Genomic DNA, 16,146 nt, shown 5'->3' on the forward strand with positions numbered 1-16,146 from the left:
ACTGTGTAGTGAGAGGTTTGCCAACTAGCTCTACCAACTAGGAATTCATTGCTGGAAACGAAATTGAGATGCTAAGTACTGGAAGTGCTGTTGATGCTGCCGCCCTTTCCTTTTTTTTTACTTTAAATGCAGGCTTTTCCTTCAAGCATAATGCTTTGTACCTGTGTGTGTTTTGTGTTTGCGCTACCGACCTCTGAACAGAGGTCACTGTTGCGGTGGCTACGTAAGAAAAAAACTGCCTCGCTGTTTTTAGACTCGAGGGCTTTGACGAGATATTTGTGCTGATGCCATATCTTCATAGCACTTGTCATTGACACCATATTATCATTATGTGTGCTACAAAGACCCGTGTTATGCGTTAATCGAACCATACAGGCGTGTGTTCAGTGAATGAAACTGGTTCGTGTTGCTTGAGTAGGATGTATTGCTATGAGAGACAAGGGGATTAAAATTGAGCTTGAATCCTCTACTGTGGCCTGTTGTAGAGCTTTATTGCACGCAACCTTATTTTCATTTATTATTTTTTTCCCCCAGGCATTACACTTGCAGAGTATTTCCGGGACATGGGCAACCATGTAGCTATGATGGCCGACTCCACCTCTCGATGGGCAGAGGCTCTGAGAGAAATCTCGGGACGTTTGGCTGAAATGCCAGCAGGTCAGTAAAAACTTTAATGAAAGAATCCTCTAATAGCAAAAAAAAAAACAAAACAAAAATATGGTTATGGTTCACTCTGTCAATGCGGGAAATGTCCCAGAGGAAGGGTGCTATCTCCTTGTACTTTTCCCGTTGGAATGTCCGTCTTCCAATGTGTTATGGAACTGTGTCCCATGGAGGAAGTTCATTTTAGGGACAACGAAGGAGCATCACCGTTTTGTTACAGATTGGTGGAACTGCAACGGTAACTCGTTACATTTACAAAGGAATGGTGTTCCTCTGTAAACGTCTTATGGAATTGAACTGACACATGCACACAGTATCACACCGAACAAGTGGCACTAATGTCGATGTCGCAGGGCAGTCTATTTTCCATTTTTTCTCCTTAGCTTTTCTACGCTGTTTCACGTCTAATGAAAATTACTTCCACGCGAGGGATGCCGTTCAAATTCGGCCAAAAAGACCTATGCATACCAAGCGATCGAATGATGGGCACATCTCGATCTTGAAATTTGATGTCAGTGCTCCTTTAATGAAACAGTTGAGCATCCACCAGTGCTGTGGGAGGCAGAGAATTGCTTCTTCCAGGCACTTACCTACTGGCTAAATAGGTACAAGTGCACTTCCGGCGTGGCACGCAGCGCGGATTGAAGTTGCTTGGGGGGCACCCACCCCGTAGGAAATTGGCGACATGGGACCGCCGGACCTAAAATTAAGGTCCTGTTCTTTTTTTCACGCTCACAGATTAGCACTATTTATTGCATGTGCCAGCAACCCTGTTGAGAATGTGGCACTGCCAGAGTGAATTCCACAGTTATGCGCACTCAATATAACAATATGCCATCCTTGAAGCAGTATGAGAAACGGATGTGAAATAGATTTCACGGTTCAATTGAAAGTGCAGCACATCGAAATCCGAATTTTGTATTCGCATTGCCCAAAGCCCAATACAGTGTTCATGCAAAAATAGGGTATCAGAGAAAAAGCTGCACATGTGCAGCTTGACTAGGCTCTGGTCCCCCGTATAGCAGCAGTGACAGTATGAAACATATTGGTATCAAAATTATTATTGTCCACAATGTTGTAACAAAAAAACAAAAATGGCAAACAGAAACACAGATTAACAACAGAAATAAATTTATATAGAATAATGAAAAAAAAAAACATGAACGTTACAAACTGTTGCTAAAGATACAAGAGATAGAAAATATGGCTAAAAACTACTAAGGAATCATAAGTTGTTCCGCACATTCATATGAAGACATGCATTACAAAGAGAGATCCAGCAAGCTTTTGTTAGCACTGTTTAAAACATAATTTTTTTGGTATAGCTCATTTAGGGTGAATGCGAATACATGATCAAGTTTTTTTCTTCTCCATAATGAGTACGCGCAAAAGGAACATGATATGGAGGGTGATACCTGAGAGGATGAATAGTAACATAGCGCAGCAGCACAGCTTTCTTTAGGTCAAGTTAGGTGTTAGAATGCTTCACGAATGCCTGAGGTGCAAACAACAGCAGCTGGGAATTCTTTGTTACAATATTAGCATGGATACTTTCACAAATAATGCGCAGTCCGACCAGTTCACTGGTATTTGGCTTTTTCGATATCCTCGATTACTTACACTCCCAGCTGTGTCAGTGGTCTGTTGTTGCGGCAGGAAAGAACGGCAAGGCGGCACCGCAAGTGCAGGCACGTGAGTAGGCAGCCATCGTGCGCATAGAAGTCGGCAGTCAGGTGCACCAAGTGAAAGATTCAATTCACAAAAAACTGTTTTCTTTTACTCCCTATATTATGCTAAGAATGTCGCAATTAGTGCTATTTTGGTATTCAACCATGGCAGGAATATCGCTGGCTCATATGCATGGTGTGCCTTATTCTGTTTGCGCCATTTATGCAACAGTAGGCCAATGTCCGGCCTAGAGAGACTGATGACGGTACCGAACCTGAATCAATTGCAGACTCGCTGTGTTTGGACAGTAGCGTTATGAATTATACAGATCGAATGACGCATCAGTTGACAGTGCAGTCAGCCTCCTGATTACTCGGCAGTGTTCTCAGACTCCCAAGTAAATTCTCTCTCCTCACTGTGTCAATGTTTCTTTTGGGTTGCATTTTGCCCTCTGATGTGATTCAGTGAGATCGTTTGGTTCATATTGAAATGTTGCTTTTGAGGATTTAGAATCTTGTTTTTCCATGCAGATTCTGGCTACCCTGCCTACCTGGCTGCTCGGTTAGCATCCTTTTACGAGCGTGCCGGTCGGGTCAAGTGCCTTGGTAACCCCGAGAGAGAAGGCAGTGTCACCATTGTGGGGGCGTGAGTATTGTATTTCTTCTTACATCATTGAACACTTCTGGGTGGGTGAGGGGGGTTTGTAGCAATTTTATATTGGTTCTGTGCGGAGTTATGTAAAAAAAGGAAATACAAATTTAAAACTGCTACTGCTTCACTGACATAGATACTTACCCTCCGACCTGCTATAATAAAGGGCGCAAATGAAAACGTGAGATGGCAGGCAATAATATACCATCCCAAGATTTTGCATTTGCTGACAAATGCTTGAACCTGCTTCTCTTACACAGCGCAGCCCAAGATTATTGGGAAACATGTTTGTTCTGCAGAGGATGTGAAGTAGGCCAACAGTAATGCTTACAATAAAAGCTTGTTAATTCGAACCGCAAGAGGAAGCCGCCTCAGTTCGAACTAACGAAAGTGAAGAACAATAGTACACTGCAAGTAAAGCATAACAATTTATTTTTTGAAAAAATCTGTGATCGTGGTGTGCCTTCTTTCCTTGAATGTCATAGCCTGCACTTTTTTGCTCTAACGAGCGAATTTGGCAGAAGGCCTCTTCTTCGCCTTCTTCAATACTTAAGAAAAGACGGGCGGCATTCAATTCAGCCATGACTTCCGCAGCAGAGGGCCGCACTGGTGCTTCGTCCTTCTTTTCGTCGTCACTGACAGCGACAGGTTCTGCTCTTCTCACCTGACATATTATGTCGCCATCCGTGAGGGCACCACACACCACTGCACTTAAGTCTACACCAACGTAGTCGCCGCAAAGCGGACGTCTTCTAAAATGTCCGCCCATGGGGGCGGTGACGCCGTGTTTGAGCACTAGTGGCTCGTCAACTGGCAGAGCTTCGGTGCTGAAGCCGCAGTGGCAAAAGCAATTTGCTATCGTAAGCGCTGTCACTTGCTCCCAAGCACGCACAAGCATGTGTAGTGCACTTAGGGGCATCACTTGGTACTTATTGCACAAAATAATTCGTTCCAACATATGACGCCGATAAAATGATTTTAAATTTCTAATTATGCACTGGTCCATGAGCTGCAGTACCGCTGTCGTGTTTGCTGGAAGGAAGGCCAGCTCAATGGCCTTCGTCTCAACGATGAGTTTATCAGCCGAACAGTTGTCCACAAGAAGCAGGACTTTGCGGCCACAGCGTTCGAACTTCTTGTCACACTTCCCCAGTCACTGCGCGAACAATTCCCCCGTAATCCAGGCCTTTTTGTTGGCCCCGTAGTCTGATGGGAGAGACCGGATGTTCTTGAAGCAACGAGGACTTCTAGATTTTCCTATCACGAACAGAGGCAACTTCTTGGTCCCGGTCATGTTCGCAGCAACCATCACAGTTATCCTTTCTTCCCTCCCGTGCACTTGTCCCCTTTACACGTGATAGTTTTGGCAAGCAGCAATTTGAAAAGTAAGGCAGTTTCATCCGCATTATGTCCTGCGGAGAATACTTCTCCATGTAGCCTTGAAGCATTTCGGAGCGCCAACCTTCACATGTGTCCATGTTGACGGCGTTCATTTCACCCGATACAGCACGGGAAACGAGGTCGTAGCGCTCGCCGAAACAGTGCAACCACCCATCTGAAGCAATGAAGTCATCGTAGTCTAGCTGCAGGGCAAAGTCCGCTGCCTTTGCCAGTATGACTGGGCCACTCAGTGGAATGTCCTGCGAACACATTTCCTTTATCCAAATGAGAAGCGCTTTCTCGAGGTCAGGATACTTTGCGGGCCGCAACCTCCTCCTTTTGCCTGCAACTTCTGCCTCTAAGGCGTCTTCAATAGTCCTCCTATTTTTTTTATATAAGTAGACAGTCGTTTTCGGTGTCCCATGTTTTTTCGCGATATCTTGCTTAGGCAAGAGTCCGGCGTCCACTTCCCGCAGGATATCGGCTTTCTCCTGAAGTGTTTTGGCACGGTATTTGCCGCGCGCACGCGCCATCAAGTTGAAGAAGCAGAATCGCGACAGATGGGAAGCTACTACCGGTGCTACCGCAACAAACTTTAGCAGAGGCCTAACACCAACACTAAGAATCGCGACAGTCGGAAGCTACTTTCAGTCACAACAACCGAGGTGTACGATGCACGCCCAAGACAGAGACTGCAGATAAGGCTGGGCGAAGCTACGATGCACCAGATTCGCTGTGTGCTGGTCATGCCATCTGTCGCCTAACAGCGACAACTACGCAGGATTTTCAAAGGATCAGAAATTGGTGCTTAAAAAAAAAACGAATCTTGGAGGTTACGTAGGACTGAGAGCAGGCGGCCGCCGAGAGAGAGATTGTGGGGGGAAGGGGGGAAGAGTAAGTGGCGCTATTTTCTGCACTCTGGCCTCCATGCCAGTTTCTCCGTTTTTCTCTTTGCTCCCTGTCAACGCCGCCTCGTAATTTGGCAGCCGCCCTATCGAGTGACGAGATAAGCCGCCGGCGCGATGGCGCATAGTTGAATTATTCCCTGCGGAACCTACTGGCGTTCGAATTAACAGGCTTTTTTATTCATAGGCCTGTATGGAGCTTGGTTGGACCATAACTTACAGTTCGAATTATTCATAAATTTGAATTACTGAAGTTCGAATTAACGAGCTTTCACTGTAATATGATTCTGCAGTGAAGTTCTTGAGAGCACACCTATCCACCATAATGGCTATGGTGCTGTGGTGCTAAGCACGAGGCTGTCAGATTCCTAGTGATGGTGGCTGCGTCTCAGCTATGCTAGTCATACATGCCAGATACCAAACAGTTGACATTCGTATCCCTGCAATTTATGTGAAGAATTTGTCCATTGAGTCCACATTCTACAAGTGGGACAAAATTTTGTGAAAGGACTTGCAAAGTGCATTGCTTGTAGGCACATCGAAGATTTGGCAGGATAACAAAGGGGCTCAAATGTGGTGTACAAAATATTTAATAGACGCCATTAGTGCCCGCAGCCAATGTATCGGTGCCAGGTGTTTACAATGGTTCGTTTTATAGTTAGGTCATCCCAAAGTATTACATGAGCTCAAATAATGTTTGTATATGCTGTACAGTGAAACTAGTGACAGTGCATCCTTTCAGATGAGAACATTGGGGGCACGTTTTCATAAAAACTGTTTATTACAGGAGCAGCAGGCATTGCGGCAAAATTAATTTCTAAATTAATTGGACATTTAAGGTGAGAAAGCCTGGGTTGGATCTCTGGCATTATTCATTGTTCTAAAAAGGTGTTTTCCCAAGATGAGGTGGAAAATGACCAAGAGTGAACAGTTTTTTGCCAATGTTCTGCTAGTTATTTTCTCACCATAACGTAGCAGGGCTGCCTCTAGCATTCATAAAAACGTGTAGGCTTTCCCTATCACCCTTGCATCAACAAGCAAAGATGTGTTGAAGGGAAAGCCATTAAGGCTATTTTCGATATTATCGATATTTTTTTAAGGTTGAGAATAAAGATTTGCTCGCACCTCCTTCAACTAAGTAATGATTTCATTAGCTCCCACTGGCAAGAATAATGTAATCTACTTTCTTTGCAGACGCATAAGGTCGTGCCGTGGGCTTATTAAGGCGGCCAGTACCCGTTTCTTGGGCAAGGCTGAGTGTCACTGCCTGTAACCTTATTTTTAGGATTATACTATGCCCAGATTATGACTGTTTTGCTTGGTTTCCTGAAAGTCGTATAATCAGGGTTTCACTGTACTTACATTCGCTTTCCCCATTTTTTTTCGATGCATTGGGTTTTATCAGCCAGCCCAGTTTATTGTTCCGTTTGCACTCTTTCTGTAATGGTTTGTTTCTGTAATATCACCCAGGGAGGAAATAGTATTAAGGCTTTGGCTACTGTTGTGTAGCTCTAGAAGAGGATGCTTGCATGTGTGAGCTCCTACCTAGTGGCCAAAATCAGTGGGCTGTTGTGCCTGTTGATAGTTTAACATCTTTGCCCACATCATATTTGGCATAAAAATGTGGGGCCATCAAAAGTGATAGGAAAGAGCGAGCGATATCCACATATGGATTGCCTGCCACGTGCGGCAGATTTGTGCACGTCAAAATGTGCCATGTGCATCCCTGGTGTGGGTTATTGGGATTGCACGTCTGTGGTGGTACTGACTGTCGTGCAAATAAGGAACGTTTTCTTGCCGTTTCTGAGATGGTTTTTCTGTAAATAGAGTACAGACGTCCATTCCATGGCTTTTCGATTTGCAGCGTCTCTCCTCCCGGCGGTGATTTCTCGGACCCAGTCACATCTGCGACACTGGGCATTGTGCAAGTGTTCTGGGGACTGGACAAAAAGCTGGCTCAGCGCAAACACTTCCCGTCGGTAAACTGGCTCATCTCGTACAGCAAGTACGCGCGTGCCCTCGACGACTACTATGAGAGGAACTTCCCCGAGTTTGTGCAGCTCAGGACAAAGGTGAGGCATTGCATGCCTATTCCGTGATTGCTTCTTCCTGCTCTGTATAGTGGTTTGTAATGGTTGAATCCCATGGCGGGATTTCAGGTGCGATTGAAGTGTGGCTAATTATATGCGAGCCTCATATTGACACATGCCCAGCAGCATCAGTCATGAAATCTCGCCGCTGTGTGTTACTACTTGGAGCACAAAAAACTCTTCTCATGGCACGTGCACGTCAGGCAATCTCCGTTCAGCGTGTAGTCACATTGCGTTTGATTTCCACAAGCGAGGTCTGGTGGCCCTTCACTCCACTCAATTCGGCGAAAATTTTACTTGGCTGTGCAGGGGTGTTCATTCAACAAAAAACGCCCGTTTGTGAACAAGCAGAGGCCGCTTAACATGCAGGAAGTCCACGGCCGCAGTTTTGCTCAAAATGTTTCTGCTTAAAAACTTTATTAATCAACTTGAGAAAATTAGGCGCAGTCATGACTACACGAAAATTATTTTTAGTGTTCTGTAGTTTAAGAGTAAAAAACTTGCAAAAAAGTCATGCAATTCATGTCACGGGGAGAAATGTTGTCTGGCAAACCAGTTAGCACGGAGTGGAAACACTGCTGCATTTTTTTCATGTGGGTGCTCTCGCGTTCGCAGCATTGTGGGCGTTTGCCGTGGGATGCTTTTTTTTGTCTGTAGGAAAATGTGCCTTGCGATTGTACAATCTACCTTAATAAGGGATGTACCATTGTTGACTTGATAAGAGCTGTGGAACCGCGCCAGTGTGTATATAGCCCTTTAGATACAATACATGACAAGCAGATGTAAGACCTGGTCTTGGCCAGTGGCATTTTCTCTTGGCTTGTGCAATACTGCACTGTCTTCCGCATCTGGGCCTACCGTGTCATTAATTTTCTTATGCTAAAGTAACAAGGGTTTGTTTGTCTTTTTGCATACTTTCTTTTAGTGGGGATAGATTGTACTTGAATTCTGTTGCCAGCAAGCTGAAGTATGGGCTGATGAATGTGAGCGCGTGGCTTTGGTAGCCCGCCATGGCAATGGGGGTGAAACACAAACACGTGTGTGTACTGAGATAAGGTGCATATTATAGAACCCTTGTCAGTCGAAAGTAATGACAAGACTCCACTATTCCATTCCCCATACTTCCATGAATTCAATTTATTGGTGTGAAAATTCATTGGGTCTTTTATGTCTCATAGCCAGAGTTGCTTCGGTACGCTAAACACGGCAAGCCAACCTTATCAGCGATGTTACAAATTGTGTAGAAGACGAGGAGCGAGTCTACATTTTTGTAACTGGCATTTAAGTTGTACGGGACCACATTGCTGTGTTTATGATTTCCTTCTCTTTCCGATCAAAGCTTGAGTCTGCACTGTCGCTCAGTATTCGTTTTGACATTTTTTCAACAGTGCCAGCAGATCCTGCAGGAGGAAGAAGACCTTTCTGAAATTGTCCAGCTTGTCGGAAAGGTAAGTTGAGATTTCCTGACTTGATGTCACTTTGCTTAAGCTGTCGCGCTTTTGTAAATTCAACTTGATGTATGAGATTTTCAGTATTGGTGTACGCGAAGTTCATTTGCTTGGCAGCTTTCATTTGAAGCAAGTAATACGACTGACAATTTGAAATAAGAGTGCATTGCTGTCTAATGGGAAAACTGCTTGCTGATGGAAGCATTTGGTGAATTTTGCAAAGCCAGGAAAGGCTAATCTTGAGTGAAAGAACTGCCTGTGGAACTGCAGGAAAAAAAAAAATTGAGAACAGTTTTTGTCTGTGTGTCTGGATGTGCAATTCATTGCTCTTCAGTTGTGTTGGTTTGCCTGAGGGGCAGCTGGGCGTCTGGGATTGTTGCTAGGAAAAAAAAAAGGACAGTGTGACAAATGTTTCTACAATTTAATGACGGTATACCATGATCTACCAATGCAATAAGTAATGCGACAAAGAAATATAATACTTACTTGTAAAAGACGTATGCTAATTAAATAATGAGTAAAAACTAAAAATATGGTTTCAGAAAAATATATGTTACTGGAAACGTGCTTCGGCATATCAAGAATGTTGCTTCCGGCTTTTTAAAAGATTTGGCCTTTTAGAAGGTTGTCAAACTCAATGTATATAATTTTTTGGACTTTCTACGGTTGGTTTAAATGACGTAGTAAATGGATTCTACTGTAGTTTCATAAGGCAGGGTACTGCAGAATACAAGTGAGAAGCAGTTCACAGTCACCGGTACTGAATACTACTGTGTGGATTCTGCATATATTTGTCGCGTCGTGCATTGTCATGAGCATCAACCATCAAAATTATGTGCAAGTTGATACAGCGTTCTGACGTTGTCTCCTCGCTGTCCCTGCACAGGCGTCCCTGGCGGAAACTGACAAGATCACGCTCGAGGTTGCGCGACTTTTGAAGGACGACTTTCTGCAGCAGAACAGCTACACCCCATACGATCGCTTCTGCCCGTTCTACAAGTCTGTGGGCATGCTGCGCAACATGATTGGTCTGTACGACCTGGCCAAGCATGCGGTCGAGTCGACTGCCCAGAGCGAAAACCGCATCACTTGGGCCCTGATCCGCGAGGCCCTCGGTGACCTCCTCTACCAGCTCAGCAGCATGAAGTTCAAGGTAATCTTTACAGCGGGAGCTGTTACAACAGCCATTTTCGGCTTTGTAATTGTTCGGTGCTGTAGGTGTTCGTAACCGCTATCATGCACCAGGAGAAAAGAAGTATAGGATCGAGTGGGATTTGAATCTAGGCCCTTTGCTTGAGATTTGAGTACTATATCACAGAGCCAGGCCGATGCTTTAAACTACCTTGTGAAATTACCTTATACAGACATCACGTTGAAAAAGGAATTGCATTAACAGATGCAATACAGTTGAAATCACTCACAACAATACTGAAGTGCTTCCAAAATTATATGAACTGACAATTGCCGCACGCAGGTTGCATGAAAAAAAGAAAAGCAAAATAGGCGGACGAAAGGCTGTTATGGGAAAACTGGCTATGCCAACTGACATCATGGATAAGAACGACAAAGCTGCCGATCTTTTTAGACATGTTTTAAATGTTTGGATGCTTTTGCGGGACTGCCGAGAACCCCGGAGGGCTAATGATATATGACGTTAGAAGCTTTGGATGCAGAAACTTTTCGAATTCTCAAATAGGGGTGTGTAAATATTTGAAATTTCTAATATTTTTCAAATAGTGTTTGCTATTTGAATCGATTCGCACTGCAATTTTTCTAGGCTTCTGCGAATAGTGAATTTTTAGTTCGAAGCGTACAGTAAGTTCGAAGCTAACAAAATTTTTGTGGTCGTAAACTCGTTGAAGTGTGGTAATACAATGATTACTTCATAAGGTGGCAGGGGGTCCTTAAAGTTTGATATGGAAGCAAGAGTGAACATATTCAAATGTATTTTGGGGTTATCACTCTAACCTGTTACCATCCTGGTACGATGACCACCACAGGAATACTCAAGCCTGAATTTTTTTAATCCTGCACGGGGATGATTTTTTTGTCCACTAGTTTTATTTCTGTGCAATATGTACAGATTTCTTCTGCAGGGTCGTGGCACAGTCGTGCGGACCGCACTATTTTTCTGTCATGAACATTACTTTCATTAAGTTGATTTGCCATATTGTACTTCATACTCTGTCATAGGACCCGGCAGTAGATGGTGAGAAGAAGATCAAGCAGGACTTTGAGGAGCTTTTTGAGAACATCCAACAGGCCTTCCGCAACTTGGAAGACTGAGGACCTCCCTACTACCAGCACTGCCATGGAGGAGCCAAAGAACTGTGTTGTCGATCGCTTGGCCCCATCAAAGCTTCTGGCGGCATTGTTTCCTTCAACCTCATTCCAAGTAGGCTCGTACCATACCTCGTGTCAGAATGTCCACGGACGTACGGGGCAGACAAGTCTGTGTGTATTAGATGTTAGTGGCCTGCCTTTAGCAGTGCGGAAGCTGTGAGCAGCAATACCATATGTTCTTTTTTTTCTGTTTTCATTGTTTTGGTGCTCGTCTGTCTGTGTACATACCTAAACAGTTCAGTTTTGTATATTTTTTATTCTAAGTTAAAGCAGCCTTTTTCTACTTTTATCATGTCAATTTTGTTACCTCATGTAATGAAGAGGCCTTTTGTGGCGACACTGGATTTGAAAGTGATATATTTGGACTCTTCCATTTACTTTTTTTTTACTTTGTGTCTGATAATGGAAGCGTCAAGAATAAAGTCTATATACGGATGTTGCAAGGCTTTGTGGTGTCTCTTCCATGATGAAAGCTTGACAATTGGTTTGGTGTGTTTACTGGTGGAAACGCTTTGTTCTTTGGGTTTCGGTTTTGTTCAGATCAGGAGTGTAAAAATGCACATGATGTTATTTTACTACGAACCAATTTGCTTGCATTAGGTGTTTAGAAAAGCTAGATTCTACAAAAATATTCCGATAAAAGCTGTTTGGCAGTGTTTTTCGCATTATCATTTCATAATTATGCACTCTGACCGGCAAGCTTCCCCTTCTGCTAAAGAAACCAGCACCATTAAATTTGGTTTCAGTCTGTCTCATTGCATGGTGATGTTGAGTGAAACATGGTAGGTTGCAAAAAATTTCACAAAAAGTCTTCTGGAGTTACAATGGTTTGTTGCAATGTTATTGTGCCGCAGATCGCAGAAATTGGTTATGTCATCACGTGACATCTCTTGGTCAACAGTGGGCCAATCCCGGAGACAGTGCAATGACACATGAGCGGCAGAAGGCTTTATCAGGCAGAAGAATACAGCAGTCTACTGAAGATGTCGAGGCAATTTAATGCCTCTCGCTCTGCAGTTCGTAACTTGCAGGAAATCTGGTCCCTGATTGCGTAACTTGACTTGCCGAGTGTGTAGCAGGCTTGCGCCTTCAAAGTGTTGCAGAAGGCGTTAAAGTTCTGCGAAATATTTGCTAAGGGCTCTAAAAAGTCTGAAACTTCTTTATTTTGTTCATTCAGAGGCGCAGTAACAATCGTCATTAGCCACAACATCCTTGGAGTGTGCAGCTAGGCAAGTGCGCGTATTGTCTTTCAGATGTTTAATGGTACATTGCTAGTCTGCATTCCTTTGAAAAAGGCACACACAGACAAAACTCTCATGAGGCATCCTAAGGTTCGATTAAATGCAAAACACATGTGCTTCCTAGTTGCAGTTAATTTGTCCTTAATGAGTGCAGCGTGCCTTCTGTAACGAGAGTGCAACACCTGCTGAATCTTGATTTATGGCGTATTCCGAATTCATGGTTAACCAAGCTTGATAACCGGCTCATTGAAATGCATTTTGTCTGTGCTTCGTTGACCGAGGAAAAACTGTGCGTGTTAGTGCGGGGAAAATAAAGCAACCTCTCCAAAAAGTGTGCTAACAATGTGGTGTCCTCAAACTTGCAAAGGGCATCTTGTCTGCTATAGTGCGGGCATTTGCAGTCATGTCGCAAATTCGGATGGACCTGTATTGATCCAAGTTAGTACAAAAACCACGAGAAAATTGTCTATCGCACTACTATGCCTGCCCAGTGTGCTTTCTCGCATCGCTTACAAAGGTAGGAAGAGGGAGCTGTGGCACAAGGAGTCAAGGTTTCTGTGTACATATAGCATGAAAAGAGCCACTCAGGCAGGTGTGTAACGTTACTCGGGAAATCGCGGTTCTTTATTTCCAGTACACAACTGTAAGATATGGGGTCGTGCCATGCTGAAACAGTTGCTTCTTGCAAAGCTAAGTGATAAACATCTTTTCAACACTGCATTATTGTCATTTATGAGGAGGAACCAGTGCAGGAAAAAAAGTTTTCCTCAAGGTTGCGGAAGAGAAAAAGGAAAACAGACCCCAGTGCGAAGTGCTGGTATGCATGCACAAATCAATTCTTGCACTGCACTTTCTCAGTGCTTATGTTACATATGTAGGCCATTCACAGTGTTTGTGCCAAATTACATGACCATCGAGTTAAGGCCCAGTGCACAAAGTACACTTTCTTTTACGAAAAAAGGATATAAACTTATTCAAGTTGGGATTTGAACCAGAAACATGTAATTTCACTTGACCTGAATGCAATTCGCACCAGTTTGTAATTATTTCAATTCTACTGGAAGCAAGTGTATCTTAATAGCACGCCGTGGTTCTAGTTGTAAACCCGCTGAGAAGCAACTGACTACTGACATGGCCGCTTGACGAAGACGCATGGTACTGGATCCAACCAAGATTAAACTGGATTTGTTTGGTTGTACCGTAAGTTGTGGATGGATTAAAGCACGGATTGAAAGCTGGAGTTGGACTATAGCTGGTGATAGTGACAGTTCTTGGACATTTACGAAACAGTGCAACGACAATGCGGACGAAGAGAAAAGGGGAGGGACAAACCACAGCGCTGACTCGCAACTAAATATTTATTAATTCACTTGAAAGGAAAAGAAAAAGACTGCTACACCTGTCAAAGGAAAACAAATATGGGGGACCCTTAACCTTTGCCTTTAACAGTTGAATGCAATAGCGATGTCCTGTCCCTAGTGCATACTTCAATTACTTAGGGCATACTTTTTTTTATTGTATGATGTTACTCGAGAACCTTAAATTGGGGATTACTACAATGTGATGATAAAGTTGAAAGTGGCTTGTGTCAGTGAAGCTTTCGCATATGGCTGCATTGTGTGTAATTAGTAGCATGCTTTAAACCACAAACAATTATGCATGTGAAATCTCTTCAAACTTGTTATGCACCCATTATGGTCTAACTAGCTAGCTGGTAGCTAGCTTAAAGATAATATGCAAAGTAACGTGTGTGCCCTTTGTAATAGGTGGCTGGCTTTAAGCCACGAATCTTTATGACAAGTCTGTAGCCCGGAATTTTTTTCGAGGGAGCCCAGGGCACCCTCGCCTGGCTACGAGCCTGCGTTATGATAATCACATGTTCTGTTGCCCTATGGCAATGTGCGCTTGTACCACGCAGTATTACTGCGATATTGCATATATGTTGTATTGTGAAGCGTGCATACTATGCACATGTGTTTGTGAAGCAATTTCACTGCATTTCCAAGCAGAGGAAGTTATTTAAACTGTTCTTCTAAGCAGTCGTGTGGCTGTGTGGTACAAAATCTGCTTGTCATGCAGACCGCGTAGATTCATCACTTTGACCTGGTAATGTTTCTTGTGTATTTTATCTGCATATCTTTCTCGAATTTTCAGACACGCACACAATGATAATCTTTCTCTCACAATAACCAGCGACGCCGACACCGGCATTGCTGTGAAACGAGCTATTTAGCGCTGTCGCGTTAGAACTGCAAATGAAGCAGCAAGCCAGCATTGCGTCTTTCAATGAACATTCAGTTGTGAGTCATTGCTGTGGTTTTTCTGCCCTTTTCTCTTCATCAGCGTCATAGTATTGTACTGTTTCAAAACTGTCCTTGTATACACTTGGTGCTATTTGAATTCTAATGAGATCCTTGACCTATTGTGCTGGAAACTGCTGGCAGCTGGGATACAATAGGTTGATGACTAGCAGTTAAGTAGTACTTATAGTGAATAGTAAGCAGCAAAAGCAGGTCCTGTCTGCACTGTCAAGGGGGCCCTACGATACAAATTAGGTGTGTTGTTTTTATCACTTCTAGAACTTCTTCTAGAAGTGATACTAATGACATTGTACACGTGGCAGTGCATAAAACCGCTCTGTTACATTCTTATTTCGAAGAACAAACTACATTACTTTAGAAATACACTCGCACACAATGGCTATTTTTGAGTTTGCAAGTGACGTTTCATTACATTGGAGTGACGAAATTAAATGAAGGGTAATGAAGCTGCAGGGAGCACTAGTTTGAATGACTTCATTTTGGGATGCATTTCTGGGTAATAAAAAAAGTGACAAAAACTAAAGACATCACAGAGTGATGCGCAAGCTCACAACGTTTTCAGTTCGTGCATCCAATAACTTTTGTATAAGCAAGCTGTAAAACAACAAAAAAAAAACAAGCAGAAGAAAATGAGCATGCAAAGTATATCAGTCTCAGAGTAAAAAAAAAAAAAATCTGTACGCATACCTTCTTTGATGAAAACTAGTCAGCAAATCAATCTTGTCGGCCCACTAGCCAACTTCAAGGCATCGAAAAATTGAAATTTTGCAAAGACTTCATGATTTCACCGCCAAATTGCAAATAACTCAATTTTGCCAAAGCTCTAAGACACTTCAAGGGGATCACAAAACCGAAGATTTCTTACCTCTATAGAAATAGGCGTGAGTAGGGTTCCCCTTCAGGGGGAGGGAGAGGGTGAAAGGTTTTCTCATTGTCCTACACCCCCCCCCCCGTCCCCTACCGAGTCGCATTTTGTCCTCTCATATTATGTCAAAGTGGGGCTGACTTTAGGTCCCCTCATTAGATGACCTGAGGGAGTCTCCCCACCCCCTTGTACACGCCTATGGTTAAAATTTACCTCTTTATTCAACGAGGCCAGAAAACTTTGGGTGCATCAAGGCTGGGACACACAGATGCGACATTTAATATTAAAAAATTGGTGCATAATGTACAGACCGATCTTATAAACACTGTTATCAAATCCATTGCAGTAGCCGAGTGGGTAAGGTGTTCAGCTATAAATCAAAAGGCCACTAGTTCTAATCACGATACTGGTAGTACTATCAGAAAAGAAAGTACCATTCCTTATTTTAAGAAACAATGCACCACCCCTTATTTTTAATCATGACTTGCAGTACTTAGCAGACCAAGTTATAAGTAATGCATCCTGTGCCGTGCTGGTAGAGGAGTGCATTGAGTGTTCAGTTCATTACAGA

General features: G+C 43.3%; 1 protein-coding gene across 2 annotated transcripts in view; it reads left to right on the forward strand.

Moving 5' to 3' along the window:
* LOC119172104 (V-type proton ATPase catalytic subunit A-like) overlaps positions 1-11,591 on the forward strand; it is a 32,019-nt gene extending 20,428 nt beyond the window's left edge. For both annotated transcript variants that reach the window (XM_037423096.2, XM_075892961.1), the window contains exons 9-14: positions 535-657; positions 2,862-2,976; positions 7,132-7,339; positions 8,746-8,805; positions 9,692-9,958; positions 10,999-11,591. In XM_037423096.2, coding sequence (XP_037278993.2) covers positions 535-657; positions 2,862-2,976; positions 7,132-7,339; positions 8,746-8,805; positions 9,692-9,958; positions 10,999-11,091 — 866 coding nt within the window. In that variant the 3' untranslated portion in view covers positions 11,092-11,591. The remainder of the gene's footprint in view (positions 1-534; positions 658-2,861; positions 2,977-7,131; positions 7,340-8,745; positions 8,806-9,691; positions 9,959-10,998) is intronic.
* Positions 11,592-16,146: the final 4,555 nt, after the last annotated feature.

Source organism: Rhipicephalus microplus, chromosome 4 (genome assembly GCF_043290135.1).
Source record: "Rhipicephalus microplus isolate Deutch F79 chromosome 4, USDA_Rmic, whole genome shotgun sequence".
Lineage (NCBI taxonomy): Eukaryota > Metazoa > Arthropoda > Arachnida > Ixodida > Ixodidae > Rhipicephalus > Rhipicephalus microplus.